This window comes from Manis javanica, chromosome 10 (assembly GCF_040802235.1).
Source record: "Manis javanica isolate MJ-LG chromosome 10, MJ_LKY, whole genome shotgun sequence".
NCBI lineage: Eukaryota > Metazoa > Chordata > Mammalia > Pholidota > Manidae > Manis > Manis javanica.
Genome location: NC_133165.1, coordinates 100,752,663 through 100,772,449, shown reverse-complemented (window position 1 = coordinate 100,772,449; position 19,787 = coordinate 100,752,663). Strand labels below are relative to the sequence as shown.

The following is a 19,787-nucleotide window of genomic DNA, read 5'->3' as shown; positions in this document are numbered from 1 at the left end:
TTTTGCTGTTTATTATACAAAAATGTTTGAAACTGCCACATAGAGTTCTTTGGTTTGCCTGTTTTTCATAATTTTTGAGGATACATATGCTTCTTAAAATAATTTTTTTTCTAAACTGGCAGGGAAAAAGAAGACTTGCCAAAAATTCTCTCATTTTCATCTTAAAGCACTGTATTGAATTTTGGGGGGAGCAGGTTGATGATGAATAATAAAAATGTAAATGTTAAACCATAAGGCAAATTCTGGTTAAGGATTCCACGAACAAGGGGAAGGTAACTTTTTAGTGTAATTATCAAAATTATGATCCCAAATTTTGATCACTGACTAAAGAGCATGTAGAACATATAAAGAACATATATGATTAGAAGAATATAAGATTTAGGACACACTTGTCCTTATTTTAGAACCATAAAATGAAACCAAAATTCAGGAATAAATGCTTTATGAGGAGAGCCTCAGAGTAAGTGCAAAAGAAAATTTAAATTCATTTCCTTTGCTGGCTAAATAGTCCTGGCTTATTAACTGGTTTTATCTGGTTAATTTGGAAGTATTACAGTGACTACTTACTGTAAATAATGATGGTTTGGATTATTATTTGGAAAACAGGTCAACACATCTTAAACATCAGTATGAAAACAGTTTCATGTTTGCACTGTCACAATTATACCTGTTTCAGAATTCCTTGAGGAAATACTCGATTGTAATCATGGGAGGGGGAGGAGAATAAACTATTAACAGAGTTTAGGGTGGCATTAGGCAAGGAAGACTTCAAAACATCTAATTTCTATCGTCATATAAATCTCTTTTCCCAGAGGAGGAGGCTGAGGCAAATCTGGACAATGGAAAGAAATGGAAGGTTATTGGTCTATCCAGTAACCTTTGTGGGAAGACTGGACAACACCATTAAGAAAATGTGCCTCTTAAAAATTCAAGACACAAGTATCTTCATCTCACTGAAATGATAACTACACCCTCTATTAACATGGTGAAATTGAAAAGCTTGAGAAAATTGTCCTGAAGTTGGAATATTGGTAATAATTTGCCAGATCTACTAAATCCACTGCCTGAAAGCAGTCTAAATTTCAAGTACATCCTTTAAATATTTTTTAGGACGTCTTGGAGAATCGCAATTAAAATGGCTATGTATGTACATATTCTCTGTAGGTGTTTCCTCAGTCACTTTATTAAAGCTCTATTTTTGTCCCATTCCAGCCTATGTATAGTTTTCAAACTGTAAAATTATGCCATACTACACTGTGGTAAATTTATATTCCAACCAAGAAGAATTACGTACACATTTCAAGTATCCTCCTGACACTAGTGAAATTTAGATACCAAACTACATTAAAATAGCTAACAAGAGGGACAAGTCAAACACTGAGATAAGTCTAGGTCTATGAGATGGATGGTTATATGTTGGAAGCCAGTCATAAAGATCATCATTTTTAGTGTGATTTCTGTTGGTAGATTTATAAAACCGATCATCCTCACCATTTTTTTTTTCCATTTAAAACACCAAAGTACATTTGGCTCTACTATGTTCTTAATCTTACCAGATTTTGTGTGGGAACACCGATGACCTCTTGCTTATTCCTCCCTTTTCTCTCCATCTTTAATTGAATCCCAAATTGCAAGAAGTATTCATTACTTTGTACTTGAATGTGAGATCAAGGCTCCCACCTGTAGCATTTCCTTAACTCATCCAGAACATTGCTTTACTTACCATGGTGGCTGCACATGGCCCTACTGCATGCCTATGTTAAATGACAGTAGGGAGAAAAATCCATATTTCTATAGACACCACTGATTCCTCGCCAGGCATTGGGATAGACCTATATAACATTCACAGTACTTTCATCTACACCAAAATTTCTATAACTTGACGATCCTAGGGAAGTACAAAGCAGTTATACAATTTTTTTTGTAGAATAAAACTTCCAAGTATTTATATAGGTCAGGTCCCATAACAAGATACTGCCCAAAAGATTTACTCTGATTTAGCTAATATTTATTGTTCAGGGCAGGGAGATCTTTTGTTGTATAGAGATGTTGGCTGTAATGTTATTTATTATGAGAGAGATTTTGCCACAAACTCTTGGAGTAGAAATGGTAATCACGTCATTACCACAATGAAAACACATGCAATTCACAAATTAGTAGGAAAACACAATGATATCTAACATTATACTGGTAGATTAGCATATTAAATGAATATAGTCATATCTTAACAACAATTTAATTATAAGTCAAAATCATAATTAGGGATGTAAAGAAGATGAGAACTGGAGACATATTGGTGGCCCATTTTTTCCCAGTAATTTGTTTTTCTTTAATTACTTTGACCATTAAATTTTTTTACTCTACAACTACTGATAGAACTACTCTCATTTTTGTTTCTTTTCCCTTTTTAATTAGAGCATGGCATTTAAAAATATGTATCAAATTTTTATTGATTGATTGGGATGTGTGTGCTTTTTGTCTTTTTAGGAATATAAGCTCTTCAAGGGAACACATCATATTTTGGATGAAAATGAATATTTATTTGATATCTACTGTGAGCCAGACTTTTTACATTTAATTATCACAATAATCCTATCAAGTAGTTTTTATTCTCTACATTTACAGGTGCGGAAAGCATGTCTCAGAGAAGACATATAATTTGACCAAAGTCATGTAATGAGTAGATGGAGGGGTGAGATTCAAATCCATGTTTTTACCACTACCTTTTCCTTCTCACAAATATGTATCATCTCTTTCTGTGTGCCAGGCACTGGAAGGCACTGGATTTCTTCTCCCCAAGAAGATATTCTCCCCAAGTATTATATTCTACACAAAGAAAGCATTTAGTATTTTCCTTATTGAATAAATGATTGCAGGGGAAAAAACCTCTCTTCTTAAAGTGTCACTTTGGGTTATACACTGAAGCACCAATTTCCAAGGCAGATTCAAAGGAGTCAAAGGAAATGAGCTGACTCAGAAAAGGGAAACTGGGATTTTGGTCCCTGCCCCGCTTCTAACTAGCTCCGTGCCTTGGGGTAAGTCACTCAGCATCTCTGGACTTTGTTTTCTCGCCTGCAGAACGAGGAAGTGAGGGTCACCTAAGGCCACTTCATATCGAATTGCTTTAAATAAATTTGGGGAATTAATAACTATTATTGAGACTGATGATTATGTGAGGTATCCAAAGAAACAAAGGCGTATTTGATATTACCAAAGTCTATTGATTGGCAAATATCCATGGGCAATTAATAGATTGTGCCAGTTTTTATTTCTGTTCTCAATCTAAATGCTTAGAGTTAGGGGTGAATTTTTCATTCAGAGGGACTTGAATAAAGCCATTCAACTAAACTGAGAATGAACATGAGTCCAGTTCATTACTATTTGTAATTTTTTGGGCAGCCTATTTATACTTAGGTTTCTTTAGTAACCATAGAAAACACTAAAAGTAATAAAGTGAAACTGGAAAGCTAAATGAAAACTGATAACAATATTATATATTATTAATTTAGAATTGTAGTTTTACTGTTTATTCACAAATTTGATAAACACAATCCCAGCAAAAATCAATTTTTTCTTCTGCACTATAGTAAACAGATATGTATAACTTATATATAACAATATGTATTATAGGATATTGTATGATTATATATATATACCTATTTATGGGCATAAATCCTTTAAAAAGCTTATGAATTGAATATTCATGATGAAAATCTATAAATTTTATTGCAAGAGAGCATTGTTAAGGGAGTGTGAGTGATAATAAACATTTATTTCCATTTTACTACTATATTCTAAAATGTACATTTTTTGGACACTTTAAGCATTTCTGAAGTAAACACGTGTCTTATATTCAATAGTGTGTCATAAACTATTTGGAGCAATTTTTCCATTGTTTACTGATATATAAAATACAGGTATGTATTAAAATGAATGGTGTTGTAGATTTGATGAAATACAGCAAATCATAAAAACTATATTAAAGTAGGCCTGCCTTTAAAAAAATACATACAAATATATATGTATGTGTATATATATATATACATATATATATATATGTATAGAATTCTACCAAATTGTGAAATTGATTTTTCAATCAAATATCAAAGCCAGAAGAATGGAGGCTTTATTTATTCAGTCCTAACAAGGAATCATAATTGAAATGATAGAAATCATGAGAGAAATCAGAGGTTTCTTTTTATTTAATTCTGCTGTCTCAGTTTTCAAATCTCCTCATCCCCAACTAAGAAAGTGTGAAGAGTCATAAAATATTTAAAAGGGAAATACAAAAGCATTAGCTAAAATCTTTAACAGATTAGTGTGCAGTGGTTCCTCTGTTTCTTTCTTAGTTGACTCAGTTACGTTCTATAAGCAAAACACATTTTCAAAAAGTGAGAAATTCTTTGAAAAACATCCACTTTAAACTTGACCTCTCTGAGTGGGTATCTAAAAGATTTCCAGGCCACAGCGCCTCACTGCATCACTGGGTTCTCACCTACGTTTCAGGAGACCACTAAAGTCAAGTTCCCCTGCATCCTCTTGACCATCTCCACTGTCATTAACAAAAGAAAAGCAAATCTGGGTTTAGTGCTGAGACACATACACAACAGTTTCCCCCAAAACACTCCACATATAAGCATATGCAATTTCATACCAGCACACAAGTCGTGGGACTAAACACAAATGATTTCTTTTCACACAAGTGACATTTTAAGTTTTGGAGTATGTACTTGTGGAAAAGTAACCATGAGGAGCTTGTGTTACTCTACGATTTTCAGAAGACACTTTTTTGTAGATTGCATATATACAACTGCTTGGATTTGTGTTAAGATTAACACAAATGCACTTAAGCCAAGCAACACAAAGTACTTTGTTTTTGCAAGTTGGGGGCTCTAGAAACATACCTGTGTAAAAAGCAAAGGACTTTTGCTGATCTCTGTTATTCATGTCAGACAGAGATTGGCTTGCAGGATGAAGTGTACCAGTGTCAAATATATAAGTACAAAGCTTATATGCAAAGGTAACTTCTTTGTATCCATCAATAGATGACTCAGATAGTGTGATACCAGCATAACATAAAAATGGAGCTAGTGCAGAGCTTTTTAAAAGATGCATTCCTTTCTATTTAAAAGGGAAATCATTATAAACTTTTCATTTTCTTATTAATACTTATAGACTTTAAAAATGTACTGTTCAAAATTTGTCTTCCAATTGTTGATGAGCTCTTTACTAGGAGGTTTTAAAAGTGCTTCCCTATAGAGAAATGCATCTTCAGTTAGGCATGCAGCCACTTTCATCATTTCCTATAAACTCTAAACAGAAGCTATGGAACTGAAATATAAATGGCACTACATATTCACTTACATGTTTAATTTTTTTAATGAAGATTTTGTTTCCTGCTCTTTACAAATGTTACTTATGGTTTCTAAGAAAAGAGTCTGCGGGTTTAAAAACAGTGTGTATAACATGTAAATTATAAGAATCAAATTCAAATGTGGTTTCAAAATTTATTTAAGAGCAGGCATTTGGAGAAGACCTTTTGAAGGAAACACATTCTATTCTTTTAAAGCATGAAACTTAGTAGCTTATGTCATCCTCTCTCAAAAAAAAAATACTTACACAGAATGAGCAGAGGTTTAGACCACTGCATTTGCTGAACATGGGGTGAAGGGAAGGAAGGAAAAAGGAAAGTAATAGGATTTGAAAGTTATGGGTTAAAAAACCTACCAATTGACTGAACAGGTCATATTAAATATCTTTAAAAATTTTTCATTACTCACAATTTAGAAGGGAAATATGCCTTTTATTAGCAGACTCATTTTTTAATAATAGTTCAGGATGACTTTCCTTACTCAGTATATGTAGATTTAGTCTTAAGAACATTTACTCTCATTAATGAATGATATTGTAGAAGAATTAAGTACAGAGAGTAAAATAATGGCAGGAAGGGGCTAGTTATGTTTCTCATAGACTAGAAAAATTTTGTCATTTTCCTTCCTTGGACCACCACTCTCCTTGATTTTTTGGTCTTGACAGTTGCAAAATAAATAGGTATCTATATTTTCCTTTCTGTGGTGGTCTTTATTCCAGCAGACTTAATGGTTTTTTTAACTTGGCATAATCCAATATTTAAAAAGAGCTAATTTCAGTAAGTAGCTACTTCAATGTGGGGTTCTGGGCACATGGTTTAGTAGCTCCATAAGTTATTTCTAAATGAAAAGAAATATAAATAAATTATTTGCTGACATTACATAACTGATGCTCTATGAGGTGTGTATTGTTACAGATCTTTCCTGGCCATTTGGTGGGAAATAAGGCAATTAAGGGAGAAGCCCCATATCAATAGATTTAAAGTGTTTCTTTATATGGCAAAGGTGAAACCTGTAAAAATGGGAGCTACAATATAACATGAATATTCTAAAACACAATCAGTATATACTGGTTTGACATTAAACCCATTAATTCTCTAGAAGGCTAACTTTTGAATATATGGTATGTTTGACTACAGAGAGAAGAGTTGTTCTTATTTGGAATCAGATTGTGGAGGAAAGAAAAGTGAGTTTTGAAAATCTTCACTTCCATGTTATACAAATTCATGATTTCCCCTTTGACGTTACCTTCTCTTGAAAGCAGATCTGATGTCAATGTTTGGAGTAGTCCCGGTCGATTCTTTGAAAGGAAAGAAAAGAATAACATAAATACCCATTAAGAGGGCAGTTGTGTGTTAACTATCTTCCAGGCTGTGAGGATTTTTCAGGTGGAAAGAACCCCAGGTGAAGGGGGGCTGGCGGCTTTCCTCCTGATGGCTGAGCTGCTGAGACATTAGATTCACCCTCCTTCACCCAGAATCAGGGAAAGGTTCTGAGGAGGTGCCGTTTCACCTGCCTTCCCATTAGGATCACACGAGGAACCTGAAAAACACCAGCTTCTTCATCTCCCTGCTGGAGATTTTGACTCCCCAGGTCAGGGATGGGCACCCAGAAGTCAATAGTCTTCAAAAGCCCTGCAGGTGATTCTCAGAGATGCCTGGCGGGCTGGAGGAAGCACTGCTTCCGACCAGATTCCCACTTACTACAGAAATCTTGAGAGTTCCTCCACCCTTGATCTCTACCTGACCTCTCTCCAAATGGGAATCTCACTCCCTTCCCTGGCTGTTGGCATAACTTTAATGAAAGAGCTCACGCTGATGGGAAGACACAATTCACCTCCTCGTGATTTCCACCTTCAGATTCTAGTCTGCCCTCAAACACTTCCCAAGTGGGAAATGGCCTTTCCTTGTTCTGTGTGACAGCCTCTACCCTATTTACCTATATGCCTGACCTCCTTAACCCCGCACTCAAGCTGGATAGGGTGGTTAGTGGTTTCTGGATTCTTCATCCTCCTTGTTACCTTACTCCAGAAAGGATCCAGGTAGAGGCCTGGTGCCCAAGGCCAAAGACGTTACTCCAAATATGGAAAAAGTGGCCCGTTGCAGAGCATAGTCTCATTTACTGAACGTAGGTCTTCCACTGCTTAGAATGCAATGGCCCAGGTTTAAATTACACCAGCTTTGTCTTTTGCTACTTAATCACACTTGGGATTCTTCTTAAGTTTATGATCTTTGCTGCCAAGTCAAGTTTCCCTTTGTCTACTTATGGAAGTGGTCCCCTCCCCACCCAAACTACACACACACCTTTACATTAATCCCTATTAAATTTACTCTGGGCAGTACACAGAACATATGGATGGAGAACTCCTATATCTGACATGAGTCCTTGTTAGAGAAATCCTCTCTCCCACCTGGGTATCCTGATATCCTCAAACCACTAACTTATCCACAAACCTGTGTGGGAATAAGAGAATCCAATGAAATAGGCACATTCAGTAGCAGCAAAAAATGGTATCAGCCCTCATCTGGGAAACTGAGAAATGTATAGAGCATGGACAAGAGATACTTAGGAATAAAATCCCCCAAATTGCACTTTTAAATGGCTTCATTACAATGTAATACAGCAGGCTTGCTGAGACTACCACAATCAAAACACACAGCTTTAAAAGAAAGTTTATTTTCAAAATCTTATAGTATTAAATGACCATCTTCTCTTCTATCCTCTAAAGCCCATAAAAAAAATCACATTTATCCAGATAAGAAGGTTCTCTTACCGTGTACTTCAAGATCGAATGTACAGCTGTCAAACTTATCCTTATAGGTAACCTCGCATCTGTAGTTTCCTGCAAAGTTCTCCTTGGCCTTGATGATCTGCATCTCGAATGTGTATATCTGCAATGACATGCATCCGGACACATTTTAGCCCTGCCTTGCCAACAGAAGGAGGCCATCACATTTCACCTATTTTCCAAATTCCTCACCATTGGCTTAAAGATGTATCTGCATCAGGGGATTCCAGTACAAAGTTCTCAATACAGGAGGGGTCACTATGTTCTGCAGCTCTTAGGTGTAACAGGGCAACCATGCTAGAGTGTAGATGTCGGAATGGTAACTCCATATAATTTTCTGGGACTGAAATCTCTCAAAGCTGAATCTGAAATGACCTTTTATCCACACAGAAGGAATGGGCTAGCCCAGCCCCTGTGTCGGGAGTTGGGGGCCATACCCGAGAGTGTCTTTCGAAGGTTTCCTTCAGCTGGAGGTGCTTCCCAGCTTTGCTGGCCAGGTCCATCCATTTCCCTTTGAACCATTTGATGGTGGGTTTTCTAAGAAGATCTTCAGCCTTGACTTTGGCTATAAAGGTGATATTTTCACCTACAAAAAAGAAGGAATGTTTCAGACTGTGGTTTAAAAATCGCCATTTGTTTTGCTCACAACTGAAAGGAGTTTTACAGGACTCCACAATGTAGACTATGATATGACTGGTGCTCCAGGGATTCTGCAATAAAATGGCCCTGATTTTTTCATGAGTACCCTAGAAGTTCTTAGGATACTCCGGTGTGTTCTGCTTTTGAAGTTTATGGAGCAGAAAAGGAAGCAATTGGTTAATCAGTGGAAATATTTTTATTTGGTTTTATATATATTTCATATATATATATATATGAAATAAAAATGGGAAAATGTACACATATGTTTTTTTCCCCACCCTTTTTATTAGGCAAGATGATGGGAAGTCTGGAAGCATAGGAATATGACTAAATGGAACTGATCTTTCTGAAATAACCCTGCCTATCACTTGTGTAACCAATTAGACCCCTAGCACATCAAAACTGTGCCCCAGCATCCAGCTCTGTGTTTTGGTGTCTCCCAGAAACACAGGGGAGAAAACATTTCCATTCACACACAATATGCTTCTATATTCTAGACCTGAAAGAAGTCTATTTCTGAAAAGTCTATGCCCCCCATTTTAGAATATCATCACATACTGTATAAACGATGAGATAAAGGAGCATTTTCTAATGAATATCTCCAAAGGTGAACTATCTGTCTAACTAGCTTCCTTTGAGATACTATACATATCATCTAGTGCATATGCAGATTTGTAATCATCTTATATAATGAGGCAGGTTATAATGAACACAAATCATTTAGCCCCATTTTACAGATGAGGAAACTGATTCGAATTCAACTGGCTTCAGGGTCCAGGCACTCAACTATTATGTGCTAAAGGAGACTGAATGACAGCTGTCACTCACCTTTCCAGGTTATAAAAAGCAGGATTAATATATGTATACAATACAGTATACATATATATATATATATATACAGTATTACTCGACCATAAAAAGGAATGAAGTGCTGATTCATGATATAGTTTGGATGGACCTCAAAAACATTATGCTAAGTAAAAGACACAGAGGTCACATACTGTATGATTCCATTTATGTGAAATATCCAGAATAGGGAAATGCACAGAGACAAAGCAGATACAGATTAGTGGTTACCAGGGGCTGGTGGGGAAGGAGAAGGGAGAGAAGCTGCTTAAAGGGGCAAAAGGTTTCTGTTTGGGGTGATGAAATGCTCTGGAACTAGCTAAAGGTGGTGACAACTTTATTGAGTGTACTAAGAGCCACTGGTTGTTCATTGTAAAATATTTAATTTTATGTTATATGAATTTCACCTTCACTGAAAAAAAAAAGGAGGATTTAATGCTTGGCACTCACCAACTTTCACTGTTCCTGACTGAGGCTTTTCTACTAACAGGGTGGACAACTGGGAATCGGCATTCTGCTTGTCTTGTTCTTCCCCAGCAGGTTCGCCAAGAGACCATTCTAATGAGCAGAAAGGAGGAGAAGGGTCATTTCGGGGCTAGGTTCTTCCTAGACAGACTTACCTGGGTTTGCTGTTCTCAGCAGTGCTGAAGCTTTTCTTCATCTAATAAACCTGGATGAATATAACATTCTTTCCATCCATCTCCCCTGCAGCCATCAGTAGAAAGTGACAGATTCCCATTCTTAGAGAGCTGTCTCTTCCACCATGAGATAAAGGAGCATTTTCTAATTCCTAGAAATAGTTTAACTTTTCAGGTAGGTTGTTACTCTGTCCTTGTTGGCAGCCCTGGTTCCTTTGTTTCCCCATCCCGTATGTCCCCTAACAGATTAATAATGGTAGGAAATATTATATTTTATTATTTAAAATATATGAAATACATTAAAGTATATTAAAGCAGTCCTCTCAGTATTTTTTCCAGGTGACTGACTATAAGGCCATATCTATACAACAACAGGACTGGAAAAGACAATAAAGGATGGATCAGGATATGAGTCAACTGAGAAGGGTCAGGCAACCAAAAATGGCCTGGTATTTCTAGATTATTTGCTTTTGTATAGTGAGACGATTCCATTAGGGTGGTATAGATATGGTCATAGTTTGACAACTATGTAACAGATCATGACCTGCAGGTACAAATTTCAAGAATACTAGGAGCATCCTGCAGGAGGGAAAAGGCAGTACTGAAAAAAGGAAGAAAGGTAAACTTCTTGAGGTTTCCCATGAAGAGAGGCAAGCTGAAAGGGAAGTTTATCTTCATTTCCTAGGTTGCACTCCAAGGGCTTAGCTGGCATTAAGCAGCACCAGCTCCAATACGGAGGATGGGAGAGAGAACTGCAGATATTCCCACTGTCCTCCAGGACCTAAATGCAGAGAAGTTTGGTTTCAGCCACTTAATAACTGGAAAAAAAAGACTGGATGGGTTGTCAATGCTCTTTCTTGAAAAGAAGGAAATGTACATTCAGTTATTTTAGTTCTCATCTATCAATCATGCTTAGTATCTCTAGCCACAGGCGATCATCATGTCACAATGAAGTAATGCAATGTATTCATACGATTACACGATTGGTTTTAATGCCAAAGTTGATGTTAAAATTTTGTGTTAAGTGTATTTGTGATATTAATAGTAATAGTGAATTGTAGCCATTCACATTTAGAACATGAGGGCAGGAACTATTAATTATTGTTTCATTCATTCCTATACCTACCTGCAAGTGCTTGCAGAAGTGCCAGGCCCACAGAGGACCTATCACAATAGTCCCTCAAAGTACTTTTGTCGAAAGAATGAATGAATAACATCACAAAAACTGTAGCTACCATCAGGATGCATTTGGGAGGTATTTTATCAACTATATGTAAAGTTCTATAAAAATGTGAATTATTATGTAGATTTTGTAAGTTTCTTAAGCTCTGTGGGTTTGCTAAGTATTAAAAAGGATAGTTACAATAAACAAACCTGTAGTGTATGTGGCCAGATTCCTGAATGTGTGCATGTGTGTGCATCATGCAAAATTAATTGTTCTTCACTACATTAGTTTTCTTATAAGAGGCTATATAATGAAAAATTGCTACAAAAGGTATAAATCGAATAAAATAAGATTAGAATCCATACAGCTTCAAGAAATGAGGTCATTAGTGATTATATTAGAAGGGGCTGGGATGCCTCGCTCCAGGCATGTGCTCACCTGAATCTTTTCTTTCCAGGGCCCGACTACTCAGACCTGAAAGGGAAGAGTGGTTTGGAAGATGCAGGGCCAAGGGGCTGGAAATGGACTTCTCACTTCAACTTTCTTGGATTCCCCCTCAACCCTGTGCCTTCTGATGATGGGGGGAACCAAGCTAGACGTTGGCTTGAATGGAAAATCAGTAGAGCTCCAATTATGAAACACCTATAAAAAGTGTGTCATATTGGAAAAATAGTAATAGTATAAAAGAATTCAAATATCTAAAGAATGAGAAAAAGACATAAAGCTGGAAATGGAAAACAAACATTTTTTTCCCCTTAGAATTTATACCCAAGGTTTACTTATTTATTTCACAAAACCTCTTTTTAAGAGGTTTCTCATGTAAAAAAAAAACTGCCATTAAAGCCAAGGTTTTCCCTCTCGGCCCCGGCACCAGCCAAACCTGGGGCCCTGTGCCGTGCACTGTCTCATCAAGATTCTCTGCCTTTTCTTTTCCTTTACTGTCGATTAATAATGAATTAAAAGGGGAGTGGGAATGGAATCATCCTAACCTGGAGGCAGGGCACTAGGCGGGGAGATTTCCTCTTCATCTGAAACAAGAAATAGGAATGAAGAGTCAAGCAGAAAAGGACTTTGTCCCAAGTATCCTGAGAAAAGAGAAAGCTGGAAAAAAAAAAAGGAGAAACTACACAAAACACTTTCACCTGGTGAGAAAGCCTTAGAAGACTTAAGGTACCTGAAAGATTGGACTTCAGTATTTCAGACAAAAGAGACAAACAAACAAACAGATAAATAAAAGAGCAGGAGAGTAGGGCAAGCCAATGAAAGTGCAGATTGCGAAATGGAACCCTTTGCAAGCATTGGACGTGATTGTAGGTTAGGAAAAAAATGAATGCTTACAAAAAAAAAGCAGACCTTGATGAAACCACCAACTGAGGTGGTTTTTGCGTTCTTATTTCATATTAACGTCAATGACGCACAAAATTCATTCATCACAATCATTTGGGCGCAGACTACAAGCATATATGTGCTGTGTGAGAACTCATTCTTTCCCTGCATCCCAAGACCTCATGATTCATTCCCCTTCTATACTTAGGAAACAGATGTCAAACAAAAATTTAAAAATATAAATCAATTTGTCATACTAAGTTCACCAATAATTATTTTAGGAACTTGATAAGCATTTTCCCAAGATTATATTGGTGTTGGCCAATGCTGTATAGTTTTAAAAATTTTTACCCATGCACGTTTGTAAAGTTCAAAATATGCTTTGTAGTGTTTATGTGCAGAGGCATGGCTATTCTCCTTTTCTAAAATGTCTGTATTTCAAAGAGTCTTTACATTTTAAATGCTTAAATAAGCATTTGGGGTTCTCTGAACCTCTGCCCCTCCCCTTCCCAAGCATGAAGACTAGTGTTAGGGTAAACAGTAATAATCTTTGTACTTAAACTACTATAATAACTTTGGATTTCAAAATGTGAACTTATATGATTATTTAAAATCAGATAAAGAAAACACATACACATGACTGTTTATTAAAAAAAAATCCTGACAGGAGGAGGTAAATTAGCACATTTTTGTAAAGTCTATTAGAATATCTACTTCCAATATTATTTATTAGCCCAAAATTTCATTTCTAAAACTGTCAACCAAGGATATGTTTCATGACTTTTTAACAAAATGACTAATATAATATGTGGAGAACCTTAATGTCATATCTTTAGAATCCAAGAGGTGATTTACTGGGTACTGTGGACTTCACGATTCTTCAGAGGAAGCTTTTTGTGGTCAAGGAAGCTTGGAAAATGCTCAGCTAAATTAAGTTAAATTCATGTATTTTGTTGTATTGTCTGTGTACATTTACTGAGGGATATCTCAAAGCCTTTGGTGTGCTAATGTGTGCCGGTACTGAGAGTGGAGACAAGAAATGATACAGCAGTTAGCATCCCCCAAACTTAGTTGACTTTTAAATCCACTAACATTCTACAATCATACCATTGGAGAAGTATACTTATTTCTGAGCTATCAGGGGAATTCTATATTTCAGAAGACTATTAGGTAATTAAAATTTTACATAACCAAAAATAAAATACATATTTCTGTATTATTTGCCATGCATTTAATTTAGTATTTAGTATATTATTCTTGTAACCTATTCAAAGGCTTTTATTTACTGAAATATATAAAGGATCTTGATTTAAAGTTCCATAAAAATTTTTGAAAATGAAGTTTAAAATCTTAACCAAATCCTGGAAAGGAACTTCCTTTATTAAATATGAACTAGAAACTAGAACCCTCTTGAGTCAGATGAATGTTTCATTTTATACAGGTTTTGAGGTTGTTGCTTATTTGCTTTGGATACAGTGTGTAATGAACCTTTGAGTTAATTATTTATAATGCAAAATGATTGAGAAAAGAGTATCCATATATTTTCAGAAAATTAAAATGAAAAGAGGATCAATTTTTTAAGTAAAATTTGGTGGATGAGTAATTTCAAAGTCCACTAAATGTTAAGACTATTTGAGGGCACAGGCACAATTATTTTAGACTTTTGAGGCAGCACATATTAAAGCCGTGCTTCATAGTATCAGGAAATGATCCCATAGAGGATACAATACTTACTTCCAAACAGCACCTACTTCTCAATTGGGAATATTTGATTCATTGTACATAATTTTCAAATTTACTGACATGCTAGAAAATATAATCAACAGGGGGCAAAATGTACTGTGACAATCCCCCTTTTTATTAATTTCTAAAATTTCTTATGCTGTGTTTTTATAGTGTTTCCCTTATTTTAAAAGGAGCTTTGGGCCTAGCATCCCGTTAGATTGGGAAATGCCGTTGAGATGTCGGATCCCCACCTTAAGTTCTTAAAAAGTTGCCCACTTGAGTTTCGTTGACTTGGGCGAGAATGAAAAGTTTCATTGTTCTTATTTACTGTGGAAAAACAGGTTCTACTAGAGGGGAAAGTGAATATACAAATCTTTTGAGTTGTGCCTGATTCAACAACACACACATGAAAAGCAGGACATCACACAAAGTACATTTTCAAACGGGACCAAACAAAAAATACAATATGTAAGTCGTATGCTCTTTTTTTCTACTTGAAAGAGACGATGACTACAGTGAAAACTTAAATCTGTGTTTTGGCTCTTTAGAATACAGCATCCATGAAGACCACAGACCCAGAGCAGCAGAGGGATCTCCCCCAGTGACACAGAAGGGAAATTTACCAGAGCAGAATTTTATTTGTCTTGATGTAACGGGAAAATAACATTTGCAAAACCGTAAGAATAATTCTTTAAACAAATGAAGTTCCCAGAGAAGAATGCCTGGAAAGCAGAGAGAAAACTCAGTCTCATAGTACAAACCTGGCATTTCAGGGGGCCACTCACGCTCTGGACTGAGAGGGAAAGAACTCCAGAGATAGGAGGTGTAGATTCTTATAATTACCCACACTCTCTTCAGCAAAAAGTTATTTCTACCTATGGTTTATTTACCTTGTCTTTCTAAGTTAATTTTTAAGTAATACTACAATTTTCAACAACTGAGATTTTTTAAACGACCAAAAGCACATAACATTAAAATGTATGTGAATTTAAACAAACCTCAGTTAAAAACTGATACAATCCCTTGCTTGATTTAGACAAATTTATGAATTCCTCGAGCAGGGTAATCAGTTGTAGTGAACATAGGCATATGTGACCAAAATAGTAACAGCAACTGTGATCCCGCATATGGAAGACAATAACATTAATAGCTGAGATAAATACATCATGTTTTGAGGCTTTGATTAATTTATCACATTCTCTTAATGAGAACTTTGATGTTTCTGAAATCAGGATTATCTTACAATAAACGTGTATATTTAATGAGTTTTTCTTCTCCAAATCTATTAAATCAATGTTGCATTTTACAACGGTTATGTCTTGGAGAATTGAAACATACATAATATAGTTTTTAATGAAGTTCATTACAAGGAAGCAATGTAATTAGAATACATAGATTAAACACAGGGACATTAGATGGTTGATTGCCTGATACCTAAAGGTAAAACCGCACAAAAATATTTGCACATGCAAGTAACAAGCCACAGGACAACACTATATTGCAGATGTAAAGGAACCTAAATGAAGAAGAAAAATGTTTATATCATTTCTTTAAAAAATATATCATTTAGGAGAAAACTTGCTGGAACTTCTGCTGATTCACTTCCTCATCTGTCAACCACATTCATGCCAAAAGAAAGACTCTTCATCTCAAATTATGTGAGATCCTTGATAGGCACAGAGTTCATTCACAAAAAATATTTATGTGGTAATATTAATGTTAATGCCTGAAAAAGGAAAATAAGTTTTTACTTCACTTGCAGTGATTACCAAAAGCAAATATTTTTCTGGAAGAAAAATTAAGAGATACAGTAGCTATTCTAATTGAGCTTACCAAAAGATACACAGGCAACGAAACTAGTAAGATGCAAAAATAAAAATTGAAATGAGTACTGATATTCAAAGTAGTCTGATTCTAATGCTGCTGGTGCATGGGAACCACGCAGAGAGCCAATTTTTAAACTTCCCATAGGCCGACTGTTAAGGCACAGACAGAACCCAATCTCATCACCCTATGTTCACACATACATTGTTGGTTGCCCAAAAACGGCGTGATCCCATGTGATCACCCTCATTATGCTCTACGCATGGCCCTCCATGACGTCTGTCTGCCTCCAAAAGGGAAATCCATTGTCCTCGGCTGATGGTCATTCTTCTAAAGCTCCCTAAAGCCATCTCCAGGAGGGCAGGACCCAGCGCCCAGACCCTCACCTGGCATAGAGCTGACACTCAGCAAAAACTTGTTGGACAAATGAATATTAAAATAAAACATTTTGGTAGGCAGTTCTTTGGCCCTACTGAGGGTATAGAGAGGAATCTCTACTCAGCATTCCATTGACTTGCCGCTTGTAATTATTCTGGACAAATTCTAAGCCACAGCAGCATTATTTTTATAAGGTCGTCATCTCTCAGGATGACCACTGCGAAAGGGATTTGTGCATCTGATGTCTGGCAGTGCTGTTTGGTTAGACGCCAGGTTTTTATTGTCATCTCTATTGTTTCAATTCCAGGACAAAGCAGGCAGTATCAGGGAACAGAATATCTGGAGAGAGAAGTCCAGAGGCAAACAAACAAACAAATAATAAAACCCCTGCCTGGGAAATCAGCCGTTTCCTAGACACTGCTATTAAGTGAAAAAGTTGGCAAATCTAAGCACAACCACTACTTACTAGATTGATATTGAAACCATACACATTCTGTGGCTACAAAAAAAATCTTTTCCCAAACATTTCCGAGCTTTTGAAGAGTGATTCAAGCAATCTGGGAAAGGTATTAAGGCTGTATTGCTGTGAATTATGTTCTTCATAGTGACACTGTTGGAGCTATTACTTGAATATACTTCAACTAATTCGATAGAGGACTAATTAAAGTGCTGAAAATGTACTAATATTCAGGCAAGGCCATTTTCAGTAGTTTTAAGCAAGTTATTCTTATAGTAAAAATCATCCATCCGTTCTGAGGATGAGCACTCAGAACTCACAGCTGAGGTACCTCATTCTGAACCTCACTAACCGGGAGTAAGCATGGGGTGCTCACCCTGCTGCCCAGCAAGCATGGTGAATGGAAATAAAACTCTTATCTGGATTGCCATCATGTGTATGATCAACAGCCAAAGCCAGCCTGGAAATTCAATTGTTCATTCATTCTACAAGAATTTATTAGGAGATTACCATGCACAGTCCTCTGCCAGATGCTGGAAGAAATGAGATAAAGGCCCAAAGAGGTGTTAAGACATAGTGCCTGACTGTCAAAAAGCTTACAGCCTGTTAGGGAAAGGAGTGACCTGTTAATACATGATTAAGTGGAGAAAAGAGTGGTTCAACGACAGAGGCAGTAGGTCCAAGAGAAATCAGGAGGAGGAAGGGGACATGAAAGTGCGCTAAGATAATCAGGGGAAAGACGCATTAAGGAGTGAAACTTGAGTTGAATGGTTAGAACATAACTAGATGGACTGGGGATTGGAGGATGGTCAAGGGCCGGGAAGGGCACCCTAGTCAATGCTGGAGAAAGGTGTTTTGTGCCTGTCCATCTTGTTTATGTTCATGCAAGGCTTCTTTCTCAACCAGGGATATGCACACAGCAATAATTATGGTGTCTACTTCTTGCGGAAGTATTTTCTTCGAAATTTCCCTGTCCCTGATGAAAGTGAATAATAGTTGAAGAGGATTATATATTAAGAAATAACTTCCATTCATCCACCTTCATTATTTGGGGGTGTCACCTCCTATCCTAAAATGATTTGCATCCTAGGCACTTACAGTAAATATGGCAGTTTATGGACCTGGGCAAGTGACTGCATGTGGCCATGGCCTTGCTTAACTTTTGTAAATGTCACATTAAAGTACTATTAATTTCAGGGTGCCCTAGTCATCTGGCTTTGCTCTTCCATCATACTGTTTTGCATATTGAAGATAATTTTTGTTGAGAGACTGGTTGACTGGTTGGTTGGTTGATCTGAACTTACAGAAAGACATTTTCTCATTTAAGCATACAAATATAATATAATGGCTTTTCAGATTAAGGGTCAGGCACAGGCTCTGTTTTAACTCTGACAGCTTGCCCTCTGGATTACATCATCTGCTCTGTTGGTTGAGTCTTACAGCCTGGTTCAAGCACGTTTCCAAATTTGGAAACAGGTGCATGCCGTCAGCCTCATAGGGAATAGTGTTACCATAGCTTCAGCCAGGATGCCCAAACATCCTTGAACCGATCTCGTGGAAGGAGTTCTTGGAGTTTACACTGCCTGCATTCCATAAGCAAATAACCTTCAGACTGTGACCCACGTGGCCAGGATTAGCATTCCTATTTCTATCCATAGGAGCCACTGAACGTCAAGGACAAAATGACTGTACAAACACTATGTGTTCAATCATGAGAGACAGTAAGTTCAAGTTAGCTGAAGAAAAGTGGTCCAATGAACTGAAAGAAAGAAAAGAAGTATTTCACTAATGTAAAGGAGACAATAAGATAATAGGAATTAGGTCATGAAATCTGATATAGAAGGAACAAACACAACATGCTTTTGAGGGGTGTCCAGCAAAAGGAGAAATGTCTTACAGCAGTCAGGCTATAATTGGTTATTCTCAAATTTACATGGTATTATTCTTTACAGAAATAAAAGGGGAACTTTAAAAAATGATGATACAAACATGTAAAGCAGAATTGTCAAATATATTTTGAAAACTTTCCTCTATAGAAGACTAATGTTCCTTAGCTTAGGACAGATAGTCAGTAATAACAGTGACTTCCTCCATTACAGAGACAAAGGAATTACTATTTCATGGATCCTGTAGCACTACATGATAAAGATTATTCATTCGTTTTCTAAAACTAGGTCATCTCCATATAAAATAAAAATAGAATAATATTACAGGAATAAGTGAGTTTCTGATTCATTAAGGAGCAACAAGATGTCCCTTAAAGTTGTATTGTCAATCTATATAGGCCATTATATAACTCTACACAAAGACATGGCATTACAAAATGAGATACCAGTCTTCAAAATTACTAGTGAAAGCTGGAACAGTTCACACAGTAACATGAAAATATTCCATTAAAAAAAATCAGGGTAATCCAGACAATTTTCCAAATTGGTATAATCCCAAAACACCCCTTTTCCTTCACATGTACTTTAGAACTTGGAAATTACCAATTAATTTGCTAGCATCCTAAGAAGTGCTTGTGATACATTTATCATTGTTGTTCTTCTTTTAGAAAAGTGTGTAATGAAAACTGATCAATGCACCATTTGTCATTATGCTGACTGGGTTGTGCAGGTAAGATGCAAACCGA

The 19,787-nt window shown here is 36.4% G+C and overlaps 1 protein-coding gene across 15 annotated transcripts in view; it reads right to left on the bottom strand.

Annotated features, from left to right (window-relative positions):
- Nucleotides 1-19,787, bottom strand: part of MYBPC1 (myosin binding protein C1) — a 93,036-nt gene that overhangs the window by 55,343 nt on the left and 17,906 nt on the right. For 6 of the 15 annotated variants that reach the window (XM_073213704.1, XM_073213697.1, XM_073213700.1 and 3 more), the window contains exons 4-10: nt 12,435-12,473; nt 11,884-11,919; nt 10,093-10,200; nt 8,595-8,743; nt 8,143-8,260; nt 6,618-6,669; nt 4,496-4,552 (exon numbers count right to left, since the gene is read on the bottom strand). In XM_073213704.1, the coding sequence (XP_073069805.1) occupies nt 4,496-4,552; nt 6,618-6,669; nt 8,143-8,260; nt 8,595-8,743; nt 10,093-10,200; nt 11,884-11,919; nt 12,435-12,473 (559 nt within the window). The remainder of the gene's footprint in view (nt 1-4,495; nt 4,553-6,617; nt 6,670-8,142; nt 8,261-8,594; nt 8,744-10,092; nt 10,201-11,883; nt 11,920-12,434; nt 12,474-19,787) is intronic. The other 9 variants (XM_073213702.1, XM_073213708.1, XM_073213705.1 and 6 more) reach the window with 3 other exon arrangements.